Genomic DNA, 24,526 nt, shown 5'->3' on the forward strand with positions numbered 1-24,526 from the left:
GGCGCTTCCAGGTGTGCGCACTTAAGTGTAGAGGCTGCTATTTTCTCTTTGTTTTGGGTTTGAATTCTTGATTTCTTTTTTCTTGGATTCTGTCCTTTCACAGCCTTCCTTGTTTTACAGTCAATTTTCCTTTTTTGAATTTGCCTCTTAAATTATTTCGCCGGTCTCGTCTCTCCTCAGACCGCCGCGAAAAAGCCAAAGGTATGCGTGCACAGCAGTGCCACCTTAAGGCGGTGAGAGTAAAAGCATGTACTTCTTCACTTAAATTCCAGTATTTGAAGTACTTCATAACATAGCCACAGCTTAAATTCACCATATAAAATTAAATACGAGTTTTGCATATAAATTGCTTGCTTTTGGATGAATTAGTTCAATGTTTACAGTAGCATAACATACATGCCTATATGTTATTCATTTAGAAAGGCACTTTGTATTTCACTGAATGTTTTAGCTATATATTTTCTAGCTTTACTATGGACAACCTTCTACTAACGCTAGTCATTTAAATTTCACTGTGCAGTGTGGAATATGTACAGCACCTTTATTGCTGTACATATTCCACCTGATTCTGATGAATTATCTACCCACAGATTAATAGGTTAACTTTCTTAGCCACTGTTAAAACTCAGTTTATTCAGTGAAATTAAAATCATCTGTATTCAACTGTCACAAAAAGGAGAGCATAATTTATAGCAGCTGAATAACTCTAAGGAAGGATGAGCTCTGCTGCCTCTGTAATGTAGAATGGAGTGGGTGAGACAGGTTATCCGTGATGGAGAGCAGTTTGCTCAGTGGCCTCCTGCCCCTCAGTGACTGAAATTCCTCCAAATTCTGGCCAATGATGATTCCAGCCCTGCAGATTAGTTTGTTATTCCACTGGATATAAAGATCTCACATAGCCCACCTTGAATGTCACATACAGAAAAAAAAAAAATTGAACTCCTGAGGAAGTTTTTAGATTTTTCTCCAAAGGAATATCATCAGGTTTTTAATGTTTTCAGGTGGACAAAAAAAAAAAAAGACAAAAATTCACAGCATATGCAATTTATTCTTAATAAATTACACCTTAAGTTGCACGACACCATATAACAGTTTACATTCTGAGCAGATATCAATATATCTGTTGAAAGGAAATCTGATGATTAAACATACAGCAACTTTAAAGCACCAGTCAGGAAGGGCACAGTGTGAGAAGGAGACAAGCATTACTTTGATTAATTCATTTTATTGTCGTGCTTATTGCTCCTACTGGACCTGGAATCTACATTTTTCTCACGGATAGGAGTGGTTTCGATCAATATAAAGACACTCTTGCCTCTCTGTGTTTTTCAAGTCACATTTAAAAAAGGCTTCCTCAAAAGTAACTCCTGCTTCAAAGTGTTTCCAACAAGTAAAGGCTCAGTAGTAAGACAACATGCAGATATAAAGTGATATGTAAAGTTAAACGTTATAAAATGTAAAAAAAAAAAAAAGAAGAGAAAATTTAATTCTTAATCATAAATCACACACTGTGATTTTTTTTTTCATAGAAAATATTCCTTTGATACACGTTCAAAAGAGTTCAGACATATAAATAATCTCTCAGGATTTGAAAAGAATTTAGATGTCATTTTGCATGCCTAAATCATAAAAACTTTATCATGCTATCCATTTTTAATGCTTATCAAACTGCACCAAATTGCCTCAAACGTACTGGTATGTTGAGAAAGCGTAATGCATTTACACAAAGCGTACATCCTGTACCCTCTAGTACCCACAGTATTTGCATTCACAAAAAAGGCTGCAGCGTCTAGAAAAGTTTTTAAAACTGTTAATACTGAAGAGATTAGGTGTTGACCAAATGCACCTTTAAACACAAACATGAAAAAGCATCAGAACACAGTCAGCTCAAACTCACTTCATCACTTCTAACGGATCACAGGACGCGCACCATAGCATATATGATTACATACATACAGAAGTGGAAAAATCTCTCACTACACACACAATGTTCAACCCTAAAAACATTTCTATTTCTCATGTTGAATCTTTCATCTGTTGGTAATTAGTGTTGATCTAAATGATGTGTTTGAGAAGACCTGATGATCAGGTTTGCTGGCTTTTTAGAAATCAGTGTTTCCTTTTCAGTGCACCTCTTTGTGTTTAATAAGATATGTTATATATGTCTACATGTGCAGAACAGATTCGAGGAGCAAGATTTTGTGCTGCATCTGCGCATTGCTGGAGCAATTTTCATTTAAAGCTGGTGCAAACTGCTCATCTGATTGCAGCAATGTGCATTTGCCTAATGCTCTCACTGTTAATGTACAAACTGAAAACGTGAACTATTTTTTCAAGAAGTGTATGTCTTCAGCTTTGGACAGTTCTGCAGTTTATGCAAGAAGCTGGATGGTGGTGTACGTTTCTGTCGTCTTTTGGAGCAGTGCTGGCAGCGCTGTCATCACACCACCCTCTGGAGGATGTAGAGGATGCCAATATTGTCAATAGTGACGAAGGTGGAGAAGTCGGAAGACACGTGAATCTTCTTTAAAGCACTTCCCGTTGGACAGAAGGTCTGCAGAGCCTTGCCTGTCTTCACGTCCCACCACTGGATAGAAGATGAAGAAGAAGAAAATGCTGAAATTATTACATTTATCAACAACCCAAGATTATATGGAAGAAGATCACGGATGTGCAGCTGACAAATATGCAGCAACTGTGTGTGATGATCATGTCAATATGGACCAGAATATTAGAGGTGTTTCCAACACCTTGGTGAATGTGAGAATTAAGGGAGCTCTGAAGGCAAAAGAGGGTCCAACCAAATACTAGCAATGATGAATGCTACCCAGAAGACCATGGTGAATTTAATATTCCAAAATCTCCAGACTCAAACTCACACCCACACCCACAGGCTCTCTCAAATACTTTGATAGAGACACATAAACACACTACCCCCAGCAGCTTTTTTAAGTTATTCCCTTTAATCTCAGTTTAAAGTTGACATTTACCATTGAAGCTCCATCTCACTGGGATGAATCATCAAAGGCACATCAAGTCAATCATTAATAGCTTGGCACGAGTGTGTGTGTGTGCGCATTCAACTTTTACAATATTAGGCACGATAACGACACATCAAAACAAGAAACTGTGCCCCTTCCAGCTAAATAAAGATGCCGTCACTCTTTAATAGGTTTAATCTGTAGTAGCTGAGTATGTTTTTGTTATGAACCTTTAGCTGCTCTGAGTGTGGGTTTATAAAGGAAAGCAGGCCAATCCCTAAGTCTATCGACAGACAGCCTGCAACAGAAGAGGTGGCAGCAGCAGATTGCTGGCTTATGGGAGGGGCGTGCATGCACACACACACACACACACACACACACACACACACACACACACACACACACACACACACACACACACACAGTCCATTAATCACACAAACCCTACAGCAACATTAAAGCAAGCTCATTTGCATACCCCCCAAATAAGGTATCACAAAAAAAAATGCATTAAGGTCCCTTTTTTTCCCCAGATTTCCATGCTGTAGCATGATAATACTGCAGCCTGTGTGTGTGTGTGTGTGTGTGTGTGTGTGTGTGTGTGTGTGTGTGTGTGTGTGTGTGTGTGTGTGTGTGCGTGCATGATAATACTGCAGCCTGTGTGTGTGTGTACTAAAAAACTGTCCTGGTACATTTCTGTTACTGCATGGAATTGGCAATATTTTTGCTCACTGGACTTCCTCCACTGCAACTATTGGCAACTAAGAATATGGTAAACAGACGATATTACTGAAATTTGTCCGTACTAGTTAATGTCCTATAATACTGTGATAGTGTGAGTAGATTAAGATTTTACCTTGAATAAGCCCCAGTGACAAGAGTTTGACTTAAAAAAAAAAAAAAAAAGGCTTCTACTTTAGCACAGGGAGAAATGAAACAGTGTCTAAGGTGAAGCAAATGATCTTATTGTCTGCTGGGTGATGCATACAGTTTGAAATCTCAGTTATTTCTTACCTAGAAGATTAAATATGGTTCCTAATGTGGTTTAAAATCTGTTGTTGATCTGAACACTTTTTAATTCCCCTTCCTAAAAATCTTCTTCTTTCTGATGTCCAGACTTCTCCTGGTAGCTGAGCAGCTGGACACACTGGTATGAAGTCTTTGTAGTGAATATTAGACGGCCTCTGCTGAGTTTAAATGGAACAAAAAGCAGGTCGGGTCACACTTAGGTCATTTTAAACCCCCTGTTTTGTGGGTTTGACATCATTATACGGCTCATATCTGAAAAGGAACACTTATGAAAAGAGAAATAATGCTTTGTTTCCATCTCCTTCATCTACACTCACCGATAAATTAGATAAGAAATTACTTTGCAACATATAATATTAAACATACTTTGACCAACAAAACATCTGCATACAAAGGCTGCTTTACGTCAAGCCTGTTAGTACAGATTTGTTACCTTGAACATCAAAGCTATGCTATGTAATTTGCTACTGCCTTTGAGGCTAAACGTGACCTGAGAGTAAAAATGACTTTAAGTCAAAGTAATTAATTTCTAAAACGTTCTTAAATTAAAAAAAACAAAACAAAAAACAACAAAAAAAACACACATACTGAGTCATAGGGGAAAATGTGGAAAATCATAGTTTATATACCTTTCTCTTGGATACACAGTAAAAGTTAACTTCATACAGAGGTCACAGAGCTATGCTATCAATATAATGTGGAGCAACGGCCCTGCATCTCATATCTTTGTTCTTACAAGCTGTGGCAGCAGTGCATGTGCATACAGAGTGTATTTGATACAAGGCCAGCTAGAACTGTGACCTGGCCTTAGCTCTTAAGTTGAATAAAACGTGGTTTGAAGATGATCAAAACAAACTGAATTTTTCTTTAAGATTCAGCAGATGCGGATAGAAAGTATATGACATAAGGAAGTAACTGAAATCAAGGCCAAGTTAATGATTACAGCAAGAAAACACATCTATGAAGAAATATCTGCCAAATTATCTGCATTCATAAACAGTGACCCAAGGGAGGCTCAGATATCCTCTACATGAGAAGCCCTGAAAACTGCGCACTGCCCCCAGAGACAAGTCGGCAAACTGGCCGATGGGTTCCCAGATTGTAAGGGTGTGATCATCCCCGCTGCGAAGATTATCCATCCTCAGACAGTTTTCTTTATCTCCCAAACTCAAATGAGCCAAGCAGCCAGGCTGTGCTAGAGGCCTCTGAGGAGGCAAAAACAGAAGACTGTTAGGTCTCATGCTACAAAAAGTCTCAAGACTACTTGACCCATTTCAAGCTTCTCTGAGACCTTACAGAGGAGTCCACTCCAAAAAACAAAGCAAAGCAAAACAAAAAACCCCAAGAAGCACTCTGAGGCAAGGCAGCTCCCTCTCTGGGCAGTATTTACTTTTAAGAGCATAGTATTGTATTTTGTAGATATTAATTTTGTTTTCTTTGTTCTTTTGAAACATTCTCTAGGAAGTTTGTAGTGCAGTAAAAACAAGTGCAAAATGCAGGTTTTTGTTATTTACCCTGTTGAAAAATAATTTGGAATATTACTGTTTTGCATTATTTTTAATTTATGTAGATTCATTCTCTCTCTTGACAATACTTTCTTTAAAGATATAACACATTTTAGGGTCAACTTGAAAGAAAGGCAGATGATAAATGTAAACGTGAGGTCAGAGGTCAGATGTGACATCATATTTGGATGAAAACTCTAATGTGATATTTAGAATCCGCACATACGAGCATAATTTTCTAAATGTTGCCAATACAAACAAAGGCAGTAGAATTTTCGAAAGATAAGACATTTTATTAAAGTTTGATCTTTTTTGACCTTGAAGAAGGTCAGAAGTGCAAAGTAGCATGATATTTAGAATCCTCATATATTATTCGTTATATGCTGTCAGTACAAAGAATGGCAGTAAGAACCATAGTTTTAAATAGCTCTATATAATATTATCACTCTGAAACAAAGATGGCTGCCGCCTGTCAAAGTGCTGACAGCTCAAACAAAGAAATAATACTTAGACGCCTGCTGCGCAAACACATACACGCACATTTATGTATATTTATATATGAAAAAAAAGAGCCAAACAGACAGACCAAAACAGATGAGGAAGAGAACAAACAGTCGAAAAAACGAGACTGAGCCTCCCAGCAAACAATAGCAGCAGACGAACGATGAAACTCTTTGACGAAATCGAGAATAAGAAAAGGAAAAACTCTCTATAACTCCAACTGGTTATAAAAAAGGGATTAGCAGAGAGATGCAATGTATGAAGAAAAGAGCTCGTGCAAAAATAAATGCTTAAAAAAGCCCGCTGGCTTTGAGGAAGGACAGAGGGAGATGTGTGGAGAGGAAGTGTGAAATAAATGTTCATTTCAGAGTGGGACTGGACCTTCAGATCAATCTATTGACCTTGAAAGAGAAGCAAGAGGTCAAATGTGACATTATTGTTATTATTTGAAATCTTTATACAGTACCTTTTATATGTTGACAACGCATGCCACACGCATGCCACATGGTTTCTAAGTTATAAGGCTTTCTGTCAATTTTCAACCAATAAATTATTAAATTGACCTTGAACTCCTTGGTGGATGTAAACCAAATTTTAATGGATTATTGACATGACCCCCCCTCTACACCCCTACAAAGTTTTATCAGAATTCATTCAAAGACAGAATGATATGCCAACACTACCAAAAACAATACCTTGGCAGAGGTTAAAAAAAGGAGCTCTGATCTCCTTCTTTAAACCATTGTTTATAGACAGTTTTAACACATAAGACTCTCCACATCTGAGCACTGTGTAATCTGCAAGTCGAATCTTAGTGTAAAAAGGTCGACTACGATGAACTGAATCAGATTTTCAATACGGAATGGGTGGAAAATTAGCATCGGAGAGAGCATGACCAACAAGATTGAACCTAAATTCAAGTATTGATGACCTGTCAATCGCATACCTCAGCAAAGAAATTTTCACGGTCACACTACGATGCCAAAAGTACAGCTACAAAGCAACATATACTCCTTCCTTATTAGTCATTGAAGATAAATAGTTTTTTCCAGTGCTTAGGACAGAAATGTATGGCTGGGAAAAAAAAAAAAAGATACGATAAAGGTGAGATCAATTTGATTGGTGAGGGGATACAGATGCCAGAGGAGGGGGGGGGGAGAAAAGACGTACTTGGTTAAAATGTGCTCGCATCCGAATGGAAACAAAGATGGCTGCCGCCTGTCAACGCGCTGACAGCTCAAACAAAGAAATAATACTTAGACGCCTGCTGTGCAAACAGATAAACACATACACACACATTTATGTATATATATGAAAACAAACAGCCAAACAGACAGACCGAAACAGATGAGGAAGAGAACAGAGTCGGAAAAAACAAGACTGAGCCTCCCAGCAAACAATAGCAGCAGACGAATGACGAAACTCTTTGACGAAATCGAGAAGAGAAGGAAAAACTCTCTATAACTCCAACTGGTCATAAAAAAGGGATTAGCAGAGAGATAAAATGTATAAAGAAAAGAGCTGGTGCAAAAATAAATGTTTAAAAAAGCCCGCTGGCTTTGAGGAAGGACAGAGGGAGATGTGTGGAGAGGAAGTGTGAAAATAAATGTTCATTTCAGAGTGAGACTGGATTTACTATGAGGGGGAAAAAACTAGCCAGAAAAATCACTATGTTGAATCATTTACACAGGAGGATGAAGATGAGACTAGAGTAGACTGAATGGCATGCATATTTATAGTTTTATGTGACAGGAAGGAAAGTGAGGGTTTTTTTTTTTTTTGTTTGTTTGTTTAGTTTTTTTTTTGTAATAAAATCAGGAAAGAGAGAAAGCTGCAGGCAGGAAGGTAAATGATAGGTGTGCTAAATAAAAGAGCAAAACCAAACAGATACAAGATGCTGAAAACACTAAAACATATCACACATTTGTCATAACAACTGTTTCTTCCCTCTTGTGGGAATATGCAGCTGTGTTTTGTGTTTGTGTGTCACATGGAGCACCCATATCCTTGGAGCAGATGGCTGATGTGCTGATATCAACACAATCTCTGTGGGACCATTGAAATATGGGAGAGCTACTGATGCATGTAGATGCTAAATAACTATACTGTGTGAGAACACTTTTGAGCTGTTTGCTGGGTGTTCTGTGCGTGTTTGGTGACCACCTTGGGTCTTCTTTGAGGTAGCATTCACTCTTCAGTCTGTAGTGAGGCAGCTGATATTAACTCAAAGTATGGTGGAAAAATAGGTTTGTGGCAAACCGCCCAAGGACACTTTGCCACGCATAACGGAGGAACAGTGGGTTGAACTGCCAACGTTCAATTGTACTCAGTTAAATTTTATTTCTATAGCACGAGAACAGTCAACTCAAGGCGCTTTATATTATAAGGTAAATGGACTAGTTCTTATATAGCGCTTTTCCAAACTACTCTTACAATATGGGAAAATCCCAATATTCAGATGATCCTCAATGAGCACTTGGCAACAGTGGGAAGAACAAACTCCCTTTTAACAGGAAGAAGCCCTAAATATAAACTTCATCAAAATGTATAGATTTAAGCCTAATCTTAAAAGTCTCCTGAATCCAAACTGGGAGCCAAACTAAGAGCTGGTCCCACAGGAGAGTGGGCTGAAAGCTGAAGGCTCTGCCACCCATTCTACAAGTCTAGGAACCACAGGTAAGCCCACATGGAGCTGGAGGCATTGTCTGCACGAAGTCCACCACCCGGGGTGCAAATGTAGTTGGTGCATTGTAATGTGAATTCTCCATGAACAAGTCTGCACTGTCACAAAAAAAACAACAACAACAACAACAACAACATATTTCAATAAGGTGGTGATTTCTTAAACAAACATGGCAAATTGTGCACTCATTGAAAATGATTACAGCAGCATTAACTAGCCGAATACCACATTCATCTACACTGAACATCAACACCAAACAATGCCACAGTTAATTTGCTAAAGGGCTGCCACTGGCAAAGACAACCTACCCTCCTCCTAATGAACACAGAGCACATATATGTACTCAAATTAGCAAGTCAGAAGTACACATTTGTTGGTGTAACTGCAGCAGTTATTTGCTGGAGATGCTGCAGTAAGATCCTGAGTTTGTGTTTGCCACTTTTTTACTGGGCTGTCACCAGACACTAGAAGATGCCAGAAGGTGGTGGTGCAGTATAGTAACCTGTCAAGAACTCTGCACTTTAAAGGAAATCAGGAACCCAGTTGGCTTCCTGCAGCTTCTTACACCACTGTGTTAGGTGAAGCAAAAGATCGTGGTAGGGGACTCAGCTGGCCTGCCTGAGTCCCTGAGGGATGTAGGCAGCCACAGGAGCAGAGACCATCAGTTTCTGGGTAAAACCAGTGAGCTTGTAGTACATTTTTATTGCCGAAGATAGATGGGGAAGGTGTTATGCAATAAATGAATAAATAAATAACTAAAAAAAGAACATAAACTAATGAGGACTTCCTTCTGCAACTATCAAGAGAAAGTGAAGGAGCAGTCCAACAGTTATTATCCCTTATAGTGTCACCTTACAGAAGTTATATCAACAATCAAAACATTGGTGGGAGTCCAAATAGTACTGATGAAAGAAAAAAAAAATGTTTTCTTTAAATGGTCTTTTGATAAGATGCAATCCACTAACAGGACGAGACCATAATTTATTTAATGTCAAGGAGGACTGAGCAGAAACTGCTCTTGAAACTCTGGTGACCAAAATAATTATATTTGTACATTTGTGTTCCTTTAAGAAAAATATGACACAGGGCTGCAGTTCAATGTTCCAAATTTGGGTATTTGTCATCTTAGGCTGAAAGTATTAAGAAAACAAATTCAATTAAAGCCGCAAGTGGCGTTAAAGGCCCTCGATGTCCACTCCCTGGATGTACACTGGTGTCAGTGTGGTGGGTCTGCGCCTGCGGAAATCCACCACCAGCTCCTTGGTTTTAGCAGTGTTAATCAGGAGGTGGTTCCACTGGCACCAATCCACAAAATCCTGAGTCCACTGTCTGTACTCTGCGTCATCCTCATCTGTGATGAGGCCAACTACGGCAGAGTCGTCAGAGAACGTCTGCAGATGGCAGCGTGGGGAGTTGATGGAGAAGTCTGCAGTGTAGAGGGTGAAGAGGAACGGTGCCAGCACAGTTCCCTGTGGGGCCCCTGTTCTGCAGACCAGCCTGTCAGAGACACAGCCCTGTGTCCTCACGTACTGTGGGTGGTCAGTGAGGTAGTCCAGTATCCAATGGGACATGTGGTGGTCCACTCCTGACAGCTCCAGCTTGTCCCTCAGAAGTCTTGGCTGGATGGTGTTGATAGCACTGGAGAAATCAAAGAACACGATCCTCACAGTGCCTCCTGGTTTCTCCAGGTGGGTCAGAGCTCGGTGCAGGAGGTAGATGATGGCGTCATCCACCCCATTGCCAGGCCGGTAGGCAAACTGCAGCGGGTCCAGTTTTCAAGACAAAAGTCAGCTGATTTGTGTGGAAAAAGAGTAGAAGATACAGAAACACAAAAAACACATCTAATACTAAACAAAATGAGAAAAAAGCATGGAATTAGTGTGGAGCTGCTGAAATGGGCTTCCTGCTTGCGCGGCGCCAGAACTAAGAGTTTAATTTTAGGACAATAATTCAAAAACAACAATAAAAATTCTCAAGGTGTTCGTAGAATTCTGACTTTGTTCTCACAGTTCTATTTCATTGTCATTTTAGAAAACTGGTTGTGTCATCAGAATTCTGATTTTAACCTCTGAATTCTTAGTTTAATTTTAGAGCTCTAACTTTCATTCAATTTCTATGCTTAAAATGTTTACTGTCTCATTAGAATTCTCAATGTGTTGGTAGAATTCAGACTTTGTTCTGACAATTCTTAATTTGATCTTTCTTTAATACTAGCTTTGATATTAGAATTCTCATTGCGCTGCTAGAATTAAGACATTGTTCTCACAATTCTGAATATGATCTTTGAATACTGGCTTTGAGCTTAGAATTCTCAATGTGTTGGTAGAATTCTTCCTTTGTTGTGACAATTCTTAGAAGCTTATAATTCTCAATGTGTTGGCAGAATTCTTCCTTTGTTGTGACAATTCTTAGAATTCTTAGAAGCTTAGAATTCTCAATGTGTTGGTAGAATTCTTCCTTTGTTGTGACAATTCTTAGAATTCTTAGAAGCTTAGAATTCTCCACCAGCTCCTTGGTGGAGAATTCACCAAGGAGAATGGTGGAGAATTCCAACAAAGGAGGAATTCTGTGTTGGCAGAATTCCTCCTTTGTTGTGACAATTCTTAGAAGCTTAGAATTCTCAATGTGTTGGCAGAATTCCTCCTTTGTTGTGACAATTCTTAGAATTCTTAGAAGCTTAGAATTCTCAATGTGTTGGCAGAATTCTTCCTTTGTTGTGAAAATTCTCAATTTGATCTTTCTTTAAATGGCATCTGCTTTATTAAAACATGACAAAACAACAAAGACCACTGATCCCCCTTATCTATACAGCCACACCATTCTGTATGTTCAGATAGTGTCAAGCTCGCACAGACACAGAGGTCAAAATGACATCTGGGGAAGGCCTGATAGTGTCTGTATGAATGTGAGTAAGCCCAGTTCATTTCAGGCAACAACAGAGGAGCACCAGACAGAAGGCTCTGACAGGCCCTCACCATTAGCTGTGGTGAGGCTAAATAGGTCTGCTTATTCAGGCTACCTGAGGGAAAGTCAGCATTGCTTATATAATAAAATTTTTAAAAAAAAAAGTTTTTATATTCATTCGAGGGCCACAGTGACGCTTATGTGTGAGCACAGTTGGGTCTTTTAGAAGGGAGGATGGGGGTAATTCATCTTCCTCTTACATAAATAGAGTCCAGGGGGAATAGGTACAGTTTCTATGCTAAGTAGAAATAAAAAGAAGAGTATCTAGAGCCAGACCACAAGAAGTGGACGCTGAAGAGAAAGATTTAAAAAAACAAACAAACAAAAAAAAAAAACAGGGGATACCAGCCGGAGTAGACTGAGGTGATTTTGTAAGGCCACCTCGATTTCATAAAGAGAAACTGAGGGATTCAGTGTGTGAACAGGTCATGAGTCTAGCAGAGAGGGACACAGTGTGACTCTGAGGTTGAATTATTTATCCAAGGTTCCGCTGCTGAAATATTGATGCTCAGACAATCCTCTACACATCTCTCCCTCGCACACTGCTTTTCTTTCTTCACTTTCTCTCACCTGCATCCCCACCAGCTACTCTTTGTTCATCACAGATCAGACCAGGAAAACAGGGGAATGGAAATGAATATGGATTCTACGGATCAGAAAAAAACTGAAGGAAAACAAAGACATATCATGTCCTTTTGTTTAACAGATTTTTTTTTCCCACTTCCCATCCTTAGTGTCTTATTGTTCTTTGTTTTGCATACCCCTATTTTCCTGATTTTAAAAAATAACAAAGATACATGAAAAGAAAAGAAGCAGAGCGTCAGACACCATAACAGGGAGAGAACAAGAAACATCAAAAGAAACAGTGAGACACAAAAAAAGTTACTTGATGGATAAAAGAGCAGCTGGGAATTAAGAAAAGGAGACAAATATATAATTTACACTTATGTGTGAAACTGAGAAATAAAGAGAGGAAAGAGGACAACTTCAACAGAAAATCTTTTTTCCACTTTCTCAGTTTGGCCCGAATCAGAGAGAGCTGTGACTTTGGTTATATGAATGGAGTTTTTGTTGTTTTTTTTAAAAAAACTCACTTCTAGTAGTACATTTAATGCCATTTGCAGTTAAGGTGTGATCTGTATCACCCCACCATGTTTATATACACATGACATGGTGTAGTACACTGAATGTATTACACTCTCTCACCGGCCTTCTTTTTAAGGCCACGAAAATGCCCTCAGTTCCTTAGCACCAAATCACAACAGCCACCTCAAGGTGCTTTATATTGTAAAGTAAAGACACTACAATAATTACAGAGAAACCCAACAATCAAAGTGACCCCCCTATGAGCAAGCATTTGGTGACAGTGGGAAGGAAAAGCTCCCATTTAACAGGAAGTAACCTACGGCAGAACCAGGCTCAGGGAGGGGCAGTCATCTGTCACGACTGGATGGGATTGAGGGGAGAGAGACAGCACAAAAGAAACACTGTGGCCACATTTAATAGAAGTAACAGAAGTAAATGGCCACACTTAATACAAATCTATCACAGACTAGAAAAAAATAAATAATGAAATCTTCCTTCCAACTCTGCTAGTTGGAAGGACAGATGTGATTAAAGACTGCGCTTTGCACCAGATAAAAATAATAATGTGAAAGTCAAAAAGACAAAAGGTATAAACGTGTGCTCCGTTTCAAACTCTGTATTTTTATTCTTGAAGCTACAGTAGCTTTGCATGATTCACATTTCAAAATTATCCTTATTTATCTATGCCTTGTTGCAGCCCCTCAGAACAACCCGTCTAATACGAACAGTCCCCCCTCTAGTTGACTTTGGTCAGATTGCTTGCCTCTTGCAAATAGAAGATCTGAACAGTAGGATTGTGGGGCGTCTGTGCTTACAACCAGAGCTCTTATTATTGCAGCCTTATGTCCCACATGGGATGAAAATGACCATCTAACTAACTTGCTCTTGTTGCCATTATATAGAGCCAAGAGTTGAAAAAAAACTGCGGTGTGAAGTCTGAGTTTTTGGCTCACAGGGATCACTTGCACATATGCTGACCTCATTAATTGAAACTTTGGCTATGTTTAATAGGAGCACCCACCACTATAAGTATATATGTGACATAAAAGCCTACTTTAAAGAACAAGCTTGAGTAAGCGTGTTTGTGAGCGAGCGTCCCTGCATTTTGAAAAGCACACACGTCTAGCACTACTTTTCTCTCCATCTAACATATCTTCCCTGCCTCATTTGATTGCTGTGATTTTTTAGCACACACAGAGACCCTTCTTCTCCAGCCAGAGAGACAATTAACCCTGGTTTAATGAGCAACGCAGAGGAAACAACCGCCTCCAAGAGACAGATAAATATTTCACCAGCTTGTGTTTATACCCAAAGCCTGACAACAAGAGTACAGAAACCAGGCCATCTTCACTCTGAGATCAACTCTTTCAAAAGTTCTTCACTCTTGTTTTATCTCATACAGAAACAAATTCCAAAGCAGAGCGTCAAGGGAGTACATGTCTGCTCTGGATGTATTTTGTCCACATGAGGATGTGTATGTCAAAATATGCATTTTTTTTTTTTTTTTTTTTAAATCTCTGGAACAGGAAAGAGAAGTGTTGTTTCTAAGAAGAAGATAGATGCACTTTCAGGGGCTGTTTTGCATCTTGTGTGTGTGTGTGTAGGTATTTTTAGAGGCAGGTCTGCTTCCACATTGGAGCTGCACTGTGGGACGCTTATTTCTGAAACAGCGTGAAGGATGAAACCATTGAATGAAAGCAAAGCTGCAAACGCTGCCTGAACCAACACGGTGGCCTGTTACACTGACTCTTAGAAGCCTATAAAATGTGTTATTTCCATCTCTGGACCAGTTTTGGTGGAGTGGGGGTGGACTGATCAAAGTAAAAGCCAAGGGGTGCAGCAAATTCCAGATATACCCAAGGTGGCTGTCTTTTTGTTGCTGCACAACTAAACAGATTTGAAGTACACACAAGTGTTACATGGAGATCAAATGAACCCCATGAAGAAATTAATTGTTGTCACTGTTGTGCCAAATAACAGGCCTTCAAAGCATATTAAAGGAACTCCAGAAAGAGAAATCCAGAAAGTCACTGAACTTGCACACAGCCACACAAACTGCAGCTATAAATAAAGCTGTATTGTATTAATAGACTATTGACAAAGGGCATGTGGCAAGTGTTAACACTCTGCTGCAGGCCCATTCCATCTTTTTATAATACAAGAAAATTCAGGCAATGCAGATATTCATGCTTTTCTCAGTGATACGCATCATTCAGGCCAAATATTTAGTCTTCTCTTTCAGAATGTAGTTATGCTGCTTTTAGATTCATCTGTCTAGACCTGTTTTTGTTTCAGAGCTCATAAATATGACTTGTTGCATATGTAAGTGTTTTTTTTGTTATAATTAGAAATAACAACAAAGTGGGCTGTATGTGATTTATTAGCATAACAGAGTCCGCTTCTGATGTAGTGTCAGAATAAAGAACATAGACAAAACATCAGGAACTGCAGTTTATGTCACAATTAAGGGATTTGTTTGGAAGTGTGTCGGCCTACGTTTGATGAAGGGCTGAAGTTAGAAGCATGGGACACTACCTGTATTAGCACACTAGTGTAGTGGTCAGTGTTGTCACCTCACATTCTTGGGTTCACACAGTTCTTGGTTTGGACCTCCTGGTCAGTGGAGGCTATCATGTGAGGAGTCTGCATGTTCTCCCTGTGTCTTCATGGGTGTCCCCCCTATAGTTCAAAGGCATGCATGTTTATAGGTGATCCTAAGTTGGATGTAGCTGTGGATGTGAATGTGTGTGGTGGTCTGTCCTGTGATGGACTGAAGACCCCTTACCACATGAAAGCTGGGACAGAGGCTCACTAAATCACATCTGACACCTGAATTCTAAAATACAAAACATTTTTTAAACACACAGCCCACTTTGTTATTTCCAATCAAAAATCCTTCACATATGCAACAAGTCATATTTATAAGGAAGGCAAAAAAGACATTACACAGAGGGACGTGGAGAAAGAAAAATGAATAGTTGTAATGACTAATGTTTGGCCTTGAGAGAAAGCATTAAGATCTGCTTTGCCAGTGAGGAAAAATGAGACACATTTACTCATGGCTTACTCAGTCTCATTATACAAGAATCTTGACTGCTTGATACCTTACCCATCCATCAGAGAGGTCAATGCATCTACTCTGTAGTGTTCTTTTTGCTCAGACCTACGCTGCCTGCTGCTACACAACTCTTTCTCAATCTCTGACACATTTTTCATCCATCAACTGTCTCTTGAGGGAAGGTCAGCGCAACCTTCACTCCTTCATTTCATCCCGTCTCCCTGCTCTCCTACCTCACTTCACGTCTTGCTTAGAATGATGACTGGCTGCAACAACTCACTGGCTGCCAAGGACTCATTAGGATGTGCTTAATAATGATGGGTTGGGCTAATGAAATAGCAAAGAGAAATTCCAATATGATGGGTGAAAACAAAAAAGGCACAATGGTAACCACAGTGCAGGACTGAAAGAAAGAAAAAAAAAGCTTTTCAGTGTTATCTTACAGCAAAGATTTTAACTTGGTCACCAAGTGGACAGACTAACAAAATGACAGCTGAAGGAAGGTGTTAAACAGAGAGATAACATTGGAGGGGAAAACAGGATGAACAGGTCTTCTGGGAGCCCAAGAAAAATAAAGAATGAAAGCGAAGAGAGTGTAAAAAAAAAAAAGTAGATAAGGTGAAATTGTTTCTCTCTTTTTCCTCCATCACACGTTTGCCTGATAAGTGATGTCTGACAACAGCAGTAGCAGGGGAGAACCATCATCTAAAATACTTGCATCCATCTCGGCTTACACCTTTTAGAAGTGTATGTGTATGTGTGTGTGTGTGTGTGCTACAAATGTCAGTAAGTATGTGAGTTAGTATGAGTGTGGCAGGAGAGACTAGTGCACAAAACACAAAAGATAAAGACCGGCAACTTTGTGCTGCTGTTGTCCTGTGTCAGTGAAGTAGATGTTAATTTCAGGTGGGATTTTTACCAGCATGAAATCAGCTGATATGAAAAGCTTAAAGTGTAATAACACAGTTAAAGTTTGATGTCACAATAGTTAATCATAAAGATACAATCAATGCTCAATAATGCAAAAATTCACAATCAAGGAGTGTCCAATACAGCCTTGCTGTTCAAGGTTATCTATAAAATGTCTTTTTTGGTAGCCTTACTTTTTATCATTTCCTGTTATAAAGAGGATGAAGAGTGGAAAAGTGGCCCAGGTGACATACCTGTGGAGGTATGGAGATGCCTAAGAGAGAGGGCAGTGGATTTTTTTGAGCAGATTGGTTAACACAGTGTTGGAGAGTGAGAGGATGCAGAGAAATGAAGAAAAAGTTCACTGGTCTGGATTTTCAAGAGCAAGGGTGAAGTGCAGAGCTGTAGTAACTACAGAGGGATAAAGCTCATGAAGACACGGGAAAGGGTTGTTGAAGCAAACTGATGATCAGTGAGCAGCAGTAAGGCTTCATGCCGAGAAAGAGGACTGCAGATGTATTTGCTTTGAGAGTGCTGATGGAGAAGTATAGAGAAGTACAGTACAGTATGAGGACAGCGAGACAGTGGTGAGGTGTGTAGTAGGAGTGACAGATAGGTTCAAGGTAGGGGTGGGATTACATAAGGGATCGGGTCTGAGCACCTTCTTGTTCACAGTGGTGATGGACAGGCTGACAGATGAGGTCAGGCAGGAGTCGCTGTGGACTATGATGTTCACAGACGACACTGTGATCTGTAGTGAGAGAAGGGAGCAGGTGAAAGCGAGCCTGGAGAGGTGGAGTTGTGCTCTGAAGAGAAGCGGAATGAAAGTCAGTAGAAGCGAGACAGAATACATGGATGTGAATGAGAGACGGGTGTAACAACGAAAACAATACTTTTTGAAAACAGGGGGTACTGGCACATGCGTACAATGGTTGCGACTCCTATGGGAATGGGAACTACAGCGTTTTTCAACATCTTGCGTTTCCGTGTAAACAGTGATTTTGCAATGTTTCTGTCTCAACGCGTTACTTCTTGAAAATGAAAACAGTAAAACAACACTGTTTCCACTGAAAACATTCTCATATAAATGGGCTTTAGTGAAGGAGGACATGCAGAAGGTTGGTATGACAGAAGAAGGCATGAAGGCTGCGACAGAGGCAGATAGACCAATGTGGGGAAGTTGTTTGGATCCTAATTGTTAAACAAGTCGGATCCAACTGAAATAGGATGATTAACCAAACAGATTTCACATGACATATGACATGGCTCCAAAGCCTGGTTTATGACAGTTGGCTTAGTAAAACAGACACAGTCTAAGAGTACCCACAGTTACTGATTAGGGCTTAATACTTTAAGACAAGCCTTTCAAGTCATTGTTCTTTTGAGTCAGATACAAAGATCGATGTCTATTTACAAAGAGACACTTCAGTGCTTTTGTTTTGTTTGTAACGTAATGGTGTGAATTATTCTGGGCTGCTGGAGTGTGTGTCTTCTTGCAGTCAGGACGAGCCTTTTCACACCTGCCGCCTCCCTGTTGGACCATGGCACTGTGACAGATTGTCTCATTGCCGTTTGGAGAGTTTCTGTGTTTGTGTGTGTGTGTGTGTACCAAGGCCAGGTGTGAGACAGGTACAGCATTTCCTGGCAAGACCCAGAGCAGAAGGGAGGGATGATGGGAGTCAGTGTAGAATGTAATGGCCTCTCTCTGAGGGCTGGACCACGCCACTACATCAAATTCTGATACACACACAAACACTGTTTGAAGGCATTTGTTTTTCAAGAAATACAAGCAATTTAATGTTGTTGAGAAAGAGAAACACTGGTGACAAGGAGCATGAGAAGTTTAATTAAACACTCTACACTGGCATCTATTCACAACAGGGGACTGGACTAACACATACCCCCACACAATGGCCTGCTGCTTTTAATTACACTCACACCATTCACCCAAGCATACAGAGATGGAGGGCATGATAAAACACCCAGTGAGAACAAGAGCGGCCCAGACGAGGAAAAACAGCAGCTTGAGAGATGATTAAGAAAGGAGTACTGACAGACACGAGAAAAAAAACAACAACAAAAAAACAAGACAAACAAGAAAACATCATTCTGCACAGGGGTGGGGGGGACAAGGGGACAAATAGAAAGAGGCAAACAATAAGAGTTACAAGCCTCACGTTGCATCATATCAAGTCATCGTCTGAGAGAGATCCATGGGAGACGTCACCTGCTGTCACTGCTCTGGCTCTAATCTGACCAGTAACAACATCATTCTGTTAACAGCAACACACCGAGTCACACCGCAGAACGGCTTCACGTTTAGAGCTGCGATCAGAGAGGAACTGATAGCTGAAAACTCTCCACTGAATCACATCCCGATAAGAGAAACATTCTCAGGCTTGCTCTGCTTTGCTTACTACAACAGCTGTCTTCCAAGAACACTCTCACTGTCACACAAATGATACATGGTGTACGCTTAAAATGAAGTGTAGTTTCACAGCTGATTACCTCTTTGGGGGAAGTAGGATTTTTTTTTTTTAATCTATCTACATTATAATCTTTGAAATAATGACTGCAGTAATTACACGAACAATGATTAAAGGGTTTTGGTTTATGTCAAACATAATCCAAATTGTTCTTATCTTGCTGGTACTTCCAAATAGCCCCCAAGACAGATTTGCTGCAGTCTTCAAAGTCTGATCTGCTGTTTCTCTGCATAAACATATTGGTTTAGCTTTATCGTGTAGCATTATGAGTCAGAGGAGCTTCGAGCTCTGTAATACTATTTATATGTGCTGCTTATTATTCAAATCCACAAACAACAAAAGCTGTGATCATATGCTGTATTCTCAATCACCTTTTTCTAGGACTGATAGAATCTGACGTGAACACACTGTGGACAGACTACGGATTTTCTCTGATCTTTTTTATTGGATTGAATGAAAATGGTGATGTACTTCAGTGGACCAATCACAGCTGGTGCAACATTTGAGTTGGAAAGTGGAATCCTGGATACAGAGGTAAAAGTCTTATTTATGAATGCAACTGTATCCTTCGCTCTCATTGGTAGCTACTTCAATCACTCCCTTCGAAGTTAAGAAAAGTTTAACTCGGGATGCATCCACTTTGCGTCATCAGCGGTTTTTGCACTCGTCATTACTAGGGTCACAACAAAGGTCATGGGTTGTGTTATTCTTGCTAAAATGGCTGCTAAAATAAAACTATATGGTTGTTATACTATCCACTTTAATTTCACAACTTTAAGCTCAATAAGGAAGCTCTGTATTCACTCATCTACCTGCATTTATAGATGTTCTGGCTTCTAGTCTAAATCACGTCACTACTGCTTTCCCACGCTGTCAGACTGTGGCTCAATCATTTTCTTGTCTGCGAACATATCAGCTCCTGTTCCTGTTCCTGGTCTTCACCTGCTTTATCTCCACCAACAATAGTGACTAGAGTCCAGAGTGTCCTGTCCTGCATCCCACCATTGCTAGACATAACTTTGCTATCTTAGAGTCTAATCAACAAATTGTTTATTACTCAAACTCTGTAGTTCAATTAATTTTGTTATTGATTGAAATGACAGCTAGTGTTTTTAGCAGTTTTATACTGCAGAATGCTTAGGCTGCTGGTGGGGCTTCCCATGACGCACTGATCATTTCTTCTTCACTCACCTCTTTTCATTCTCCATGTTTTCATACACCACTATTGCATTTAGTCATTAGTAATTATTAAACTCTGGCAGATGACTGCCCCTCCCTGAGCCTGGTTCTGCTGGAGGTTTCTTCCCGCTAAAAGGGAGTTTTTCCTTCCCACTTCCACCGTAACAGGGTCACCTGATTATTGGGATTTTCTTTCTAATATTGTAGGATTCTTACCTTAAAATATAAAATTCATGTTCTATAAATAAAATACTTACTTTGTTACTATTTTAAATCTAAAGGTACTCTCTGTTGCTCCCTTATTTCCAGAGGGGTCACTAAAGCGGATGGATCTGTTTGACTTGGAAAAGGATGCCCTTCCTCCCATTTATCCGGGCTTAGGACCATCACTAGGAGTACACCAGTTTGTAGGCTCCTGAGGCTGAATTTTTGTTTCCCCCCCAGCCTCAAACATGTGAGTCAAAGGCTTAAACCAATACTAGACCATGGAGCCTGTCTAATTTGATCAAATTCATAGACTGCTGATACAGAATATTTCAGGAACGTTTTGTATTTTAAGCATTTCAGTGTTGTTTATTGCCAAGAAGAATCAGTGTTTAAAAATGAATTTGTTAATATAGTGAAAGTATACTTTTAGGCTTCAAAGATACTCTATGAACAGGTTTGGTGGTGATAAATCATTTCTAAATTCTAATTTCAAAAAACAAGTTACCCGGCCCTCATACTCCTCAGCTAAGCCTTTATTTAGAGCATTTGCGCTATTCAAGCCAGACTTCAATATCAGCCTACATCTGTGATCCAAATGCACATCTTACACAATCCCACTGATCCCTCATAATGAAATCTTTCCCTTACACCAGCTGAGGATAAATACAAACCAAATACCCTTATGAGGACATTCAGATGATTGCCAGGCTGACAGAAAAATGATTACCACATAAAAAGAATCATCACTCCATGAATTGTTTTCAAATATGAGTAAATAGTTGAGTAATAGTAAACAGTATATTGCTTTATATTTATTCATAACTGCTGCATATATACCTAAGAAACATGGACATGCTAGGACAGAGTGGGTTCAAATATCAAAAATTTACTAACAAGTCTCTGAAGACATTTGTTGCAGAACAGGAGAGCATGGAGACATGCTGACAATAATCATTAAAACAGATTATTATTGTGCTTTCTCAGTCCATAAGCTATATTATCTGTCATAAGAGATACCCACTCTGTCAGGGTAATTACTATGACAGACAGGATGGCCTCTCATAGCTGTCCAGCTGACACGCTATGTGATTAATCAATCAAAGCTTGAGGCTGAGGGAGGTTCACCCTTTAAGACAGGCAGAGTAATCCATCACTTCTCCTCACATTCACACGCTAATCTATCACGTCAACATGCTTTGCTGAAGAAGACAGAGAGTGTATGAAACAGAGTAACAGAGTGATCCAATTCCCAGAATAATTATGACCGTCATCGTGATGTGACGCAAGATGAAGCTGATGAGGTCTACATTAGTGCCACAAGTAGAGCAGCCCTGTCTGTAAAAGTTTATTAATAAACAAGTAGAAGGGTACATTAGTAGACTTCTAAAGGTTCTGTTAATACTTTTTGTCACCGTTTAAAGGGTAATATAAGCAGATTACAGCACATGAATACTATATTTTCACTGGTAGGTAGGGCTGAGGATGAGATAAAGAAAGAGAAAGGGAGATATAAAGAGGGTTTGTTTGTTTGTTTTTCAGGTTCTTAATCTGTTGCTAACAAACTATGATGATAGGAATATTTGCCAGAATTTAGATGCAAGACCACCATCATATCTGTACACCAACTGTGAGGTTCAAGCTGATAATCAGTTGGCTTAGCTAGATGCTTTTACACTTCTGTGTGTGGATTACACAAATGAGATGCAAATTGTTAAATAGTGGATTAAAAAAACAAAAAACAAATACAACTTTAGACAAAGCTGGATAAATTCATCATGCAAATTTCCTAAAATGTAGGATAAAAGAAATGTATTTCTTAATGCTTTAAGAAATTGAGTAGGAATACTTACTTGATATAGTATGGCATGATATAAATGTTCACTGCCTGGCCAAAAAATAAATAAATAAATCACAGCCTAATATTTCATCAGACCGCCTTTAGCTTTGATGATGGCACACATTGACTATGGCATCATTTCAATAAGCTTATGCATGAGTTGCTTTAATTTGCATACATTTTTCTCCAAGCTATTGTATTTATGAAGAGAGTTGGACTGCTAAAGTCTCCTCCACTACATCCCAAAGATTCTCAACGAGGTTAAGGTTTGGACTGCGTGCATGCCTCACGCTCCCTGAACCACTCTTTCACAACTTGAGCCCGATGAATCCTGGCATCTTGGAATATGGCCATGTCATCAGCAAAGAAAAATAATGAATTGGTACAAAAACCTGGTCATTCAATGTATTCAGGCAAATACCTAATTTTTGTGCACTTAAGATTGCTGAACCTTCAGGGCGCACCCGCACATAGAAGGCCTTCGAGTCGGTGGTGTTGAGACACTCATTAGTTTATACGCCGATGATGTGATATTATATTTGCACGACACTGTAAAATCTGTCCCCCTCCTCCTCAGTCTGATTACATCCTTCAGTAAAATTTCCGGGTATACAATCAATTGGTCAAAGAGTGAGTTGATGCCTCTTTCCAACACGTTCCCATCTGGATTCTTACAAAAAGTCCCATTTAAAGTGGTTGAGAGCCATCTTACCTATCTCGGTCTTACTATACCCAAAGACCCCAAACTTATATTCAAACTAAACTTTGCAGAGTTTATATCAGGATTAAAGCAAAATATTGAGTACTGGAAGACTTTGCCTCTGTCAATGATTGGACGCATTAATTCGATCAAAATGATCTCCCTACCTAGGTTCTTGTATTTATGTCAAAATCTTCCTATTTATCTTACAGCGACTTTCTACAAGGACCTGGATTCGATCATTCAATCCTATATATGGAATGGGAAAAATGCTAGGATTTCTAGAGTGCATTTACAGAGGCCGAGGGAGGAGGGAGGTCTGGGCCTACCTGTATTTAAACACTATTACTGGGCTGCCAATATCAGAGCACTAATGTATTGGCAACAGGGCCTCCCGGGTAACCCAGGGATGAATTTCCCTCTGTGGCTCAAGATGGAATCCAATCTGGTGAATAACTCCTCCCTACCAGCTATGCTGTTTGCCCGCCTCGAAAAACCAGAAGCCTATCGAAATTTGAGCTTTGTGTTAAGACACGAAGTAAGAATCCTAAATCAGATCAGGACCTTCCTTGCATTACCAAATACATCAGCACAGACGCCGTTTTGCTTTAACCACAGTTTCTTGCCTCCTTGGCAGGACAAAGCTTATCATGATTGGAGGGAAAAGGGGCTAGTGTCGATTAAGGACATGTATATTGGCAATAAGTTTGCATCATTCAGCCTATTGAAAGAAAAATACAATCTGCCCCATTCACACTTCTTTCGATATCTGCAGGTCAGGCATTACATTAAGTCAAAAATTGAGAACTTTGACACCTTTCCACGGGAGCACGGTGTTCTTGACATACTTGTGAGTTCCCCTGACTCTAGACATCTCATTACAAGAATTGTACATCTACTTAGTGACCACACTGTAGCACACACCACAAAAATCAGGGAGGCCTGGGGAAACGAGCTAGGGATAACGATCCCTGAACCCTTATGGAACAGATGCCTCTCCAAAATTCGCTCGTGTTCAATAAACAGCAGACATCAGCTAATTCAGTTTAAAATCACGCATCGGTTACACTACTCAAAGGTCAGATTGCATAAGATTTATCCCTCTGTCTCCCCCATATGTGACAGGTGTAACATCTCTGAAGGCACACTGTCTCATGCTTTTTGGTCTTGTCCTTCATTAAAGGGTCTTTGGTCTAAAGTGTTTGACTGGTACTCCAAAGCATACAAGACTCCCATACAACCTGAACCAGAACTTATAATTTTTGGATGCCCTCGAGCGCAGGGGACTATACCCGCTACAATGCGGCAACCACTGGAACTGGGACTGATTGTTGCCAAGAGACTAATCCTGAGGGACTGGAGGTCCTCTGCTTCCCCTTCATTTCGCCTTTGGGTGACGGA

The 24,526-nt window shown here is 39.8% G+C and overlaps 1 protein-coding gene across 2 annotated transcripts in view; it reads right to left on the reverse strand.

Annotated features, from left to right (window-relative positions):
- Window positions 1–1,036: 1,036 nt before the first annotated feature.
- Window positions 1,037–24,526, reverse strand: part of apaf1 (apoptotic peptidase activating factor 1) — a 54,227-nt gene continuing 30,737 nt past the window's right edge. For both annotated transcript variants that reach the window (XM_030720476.1, XM_030720477.1), the window contains one exon: window positions 1,037–2,587. In XM_030720476.1, the coding sequence (XP_030576336.1) occupies window positions 2,441–2,587 (147 nt within the window). In that variant the 3' untranslated portion in view covers window positions 1,037–2,440. The remainder of the gene's footprint in view (window positions 2,588–24,526) is intronic.

The sequence above is a fragment of the Archocentrus centrarchus genome, chromosome 23 (assembly GCF_007364275.1).
Source record: "Archocentrus centrarchus isolate MPI-CPG fArcCen1 chromosome 23, fArcCen1, whole genome shotgun sequence".
Taxonomy (NCBI): Eukaryota; Metazoa; Chordata; class Actinopteri; order Cichliformes; family Cichlidae; genus Archocentrus; species Archocentrus centrarchus.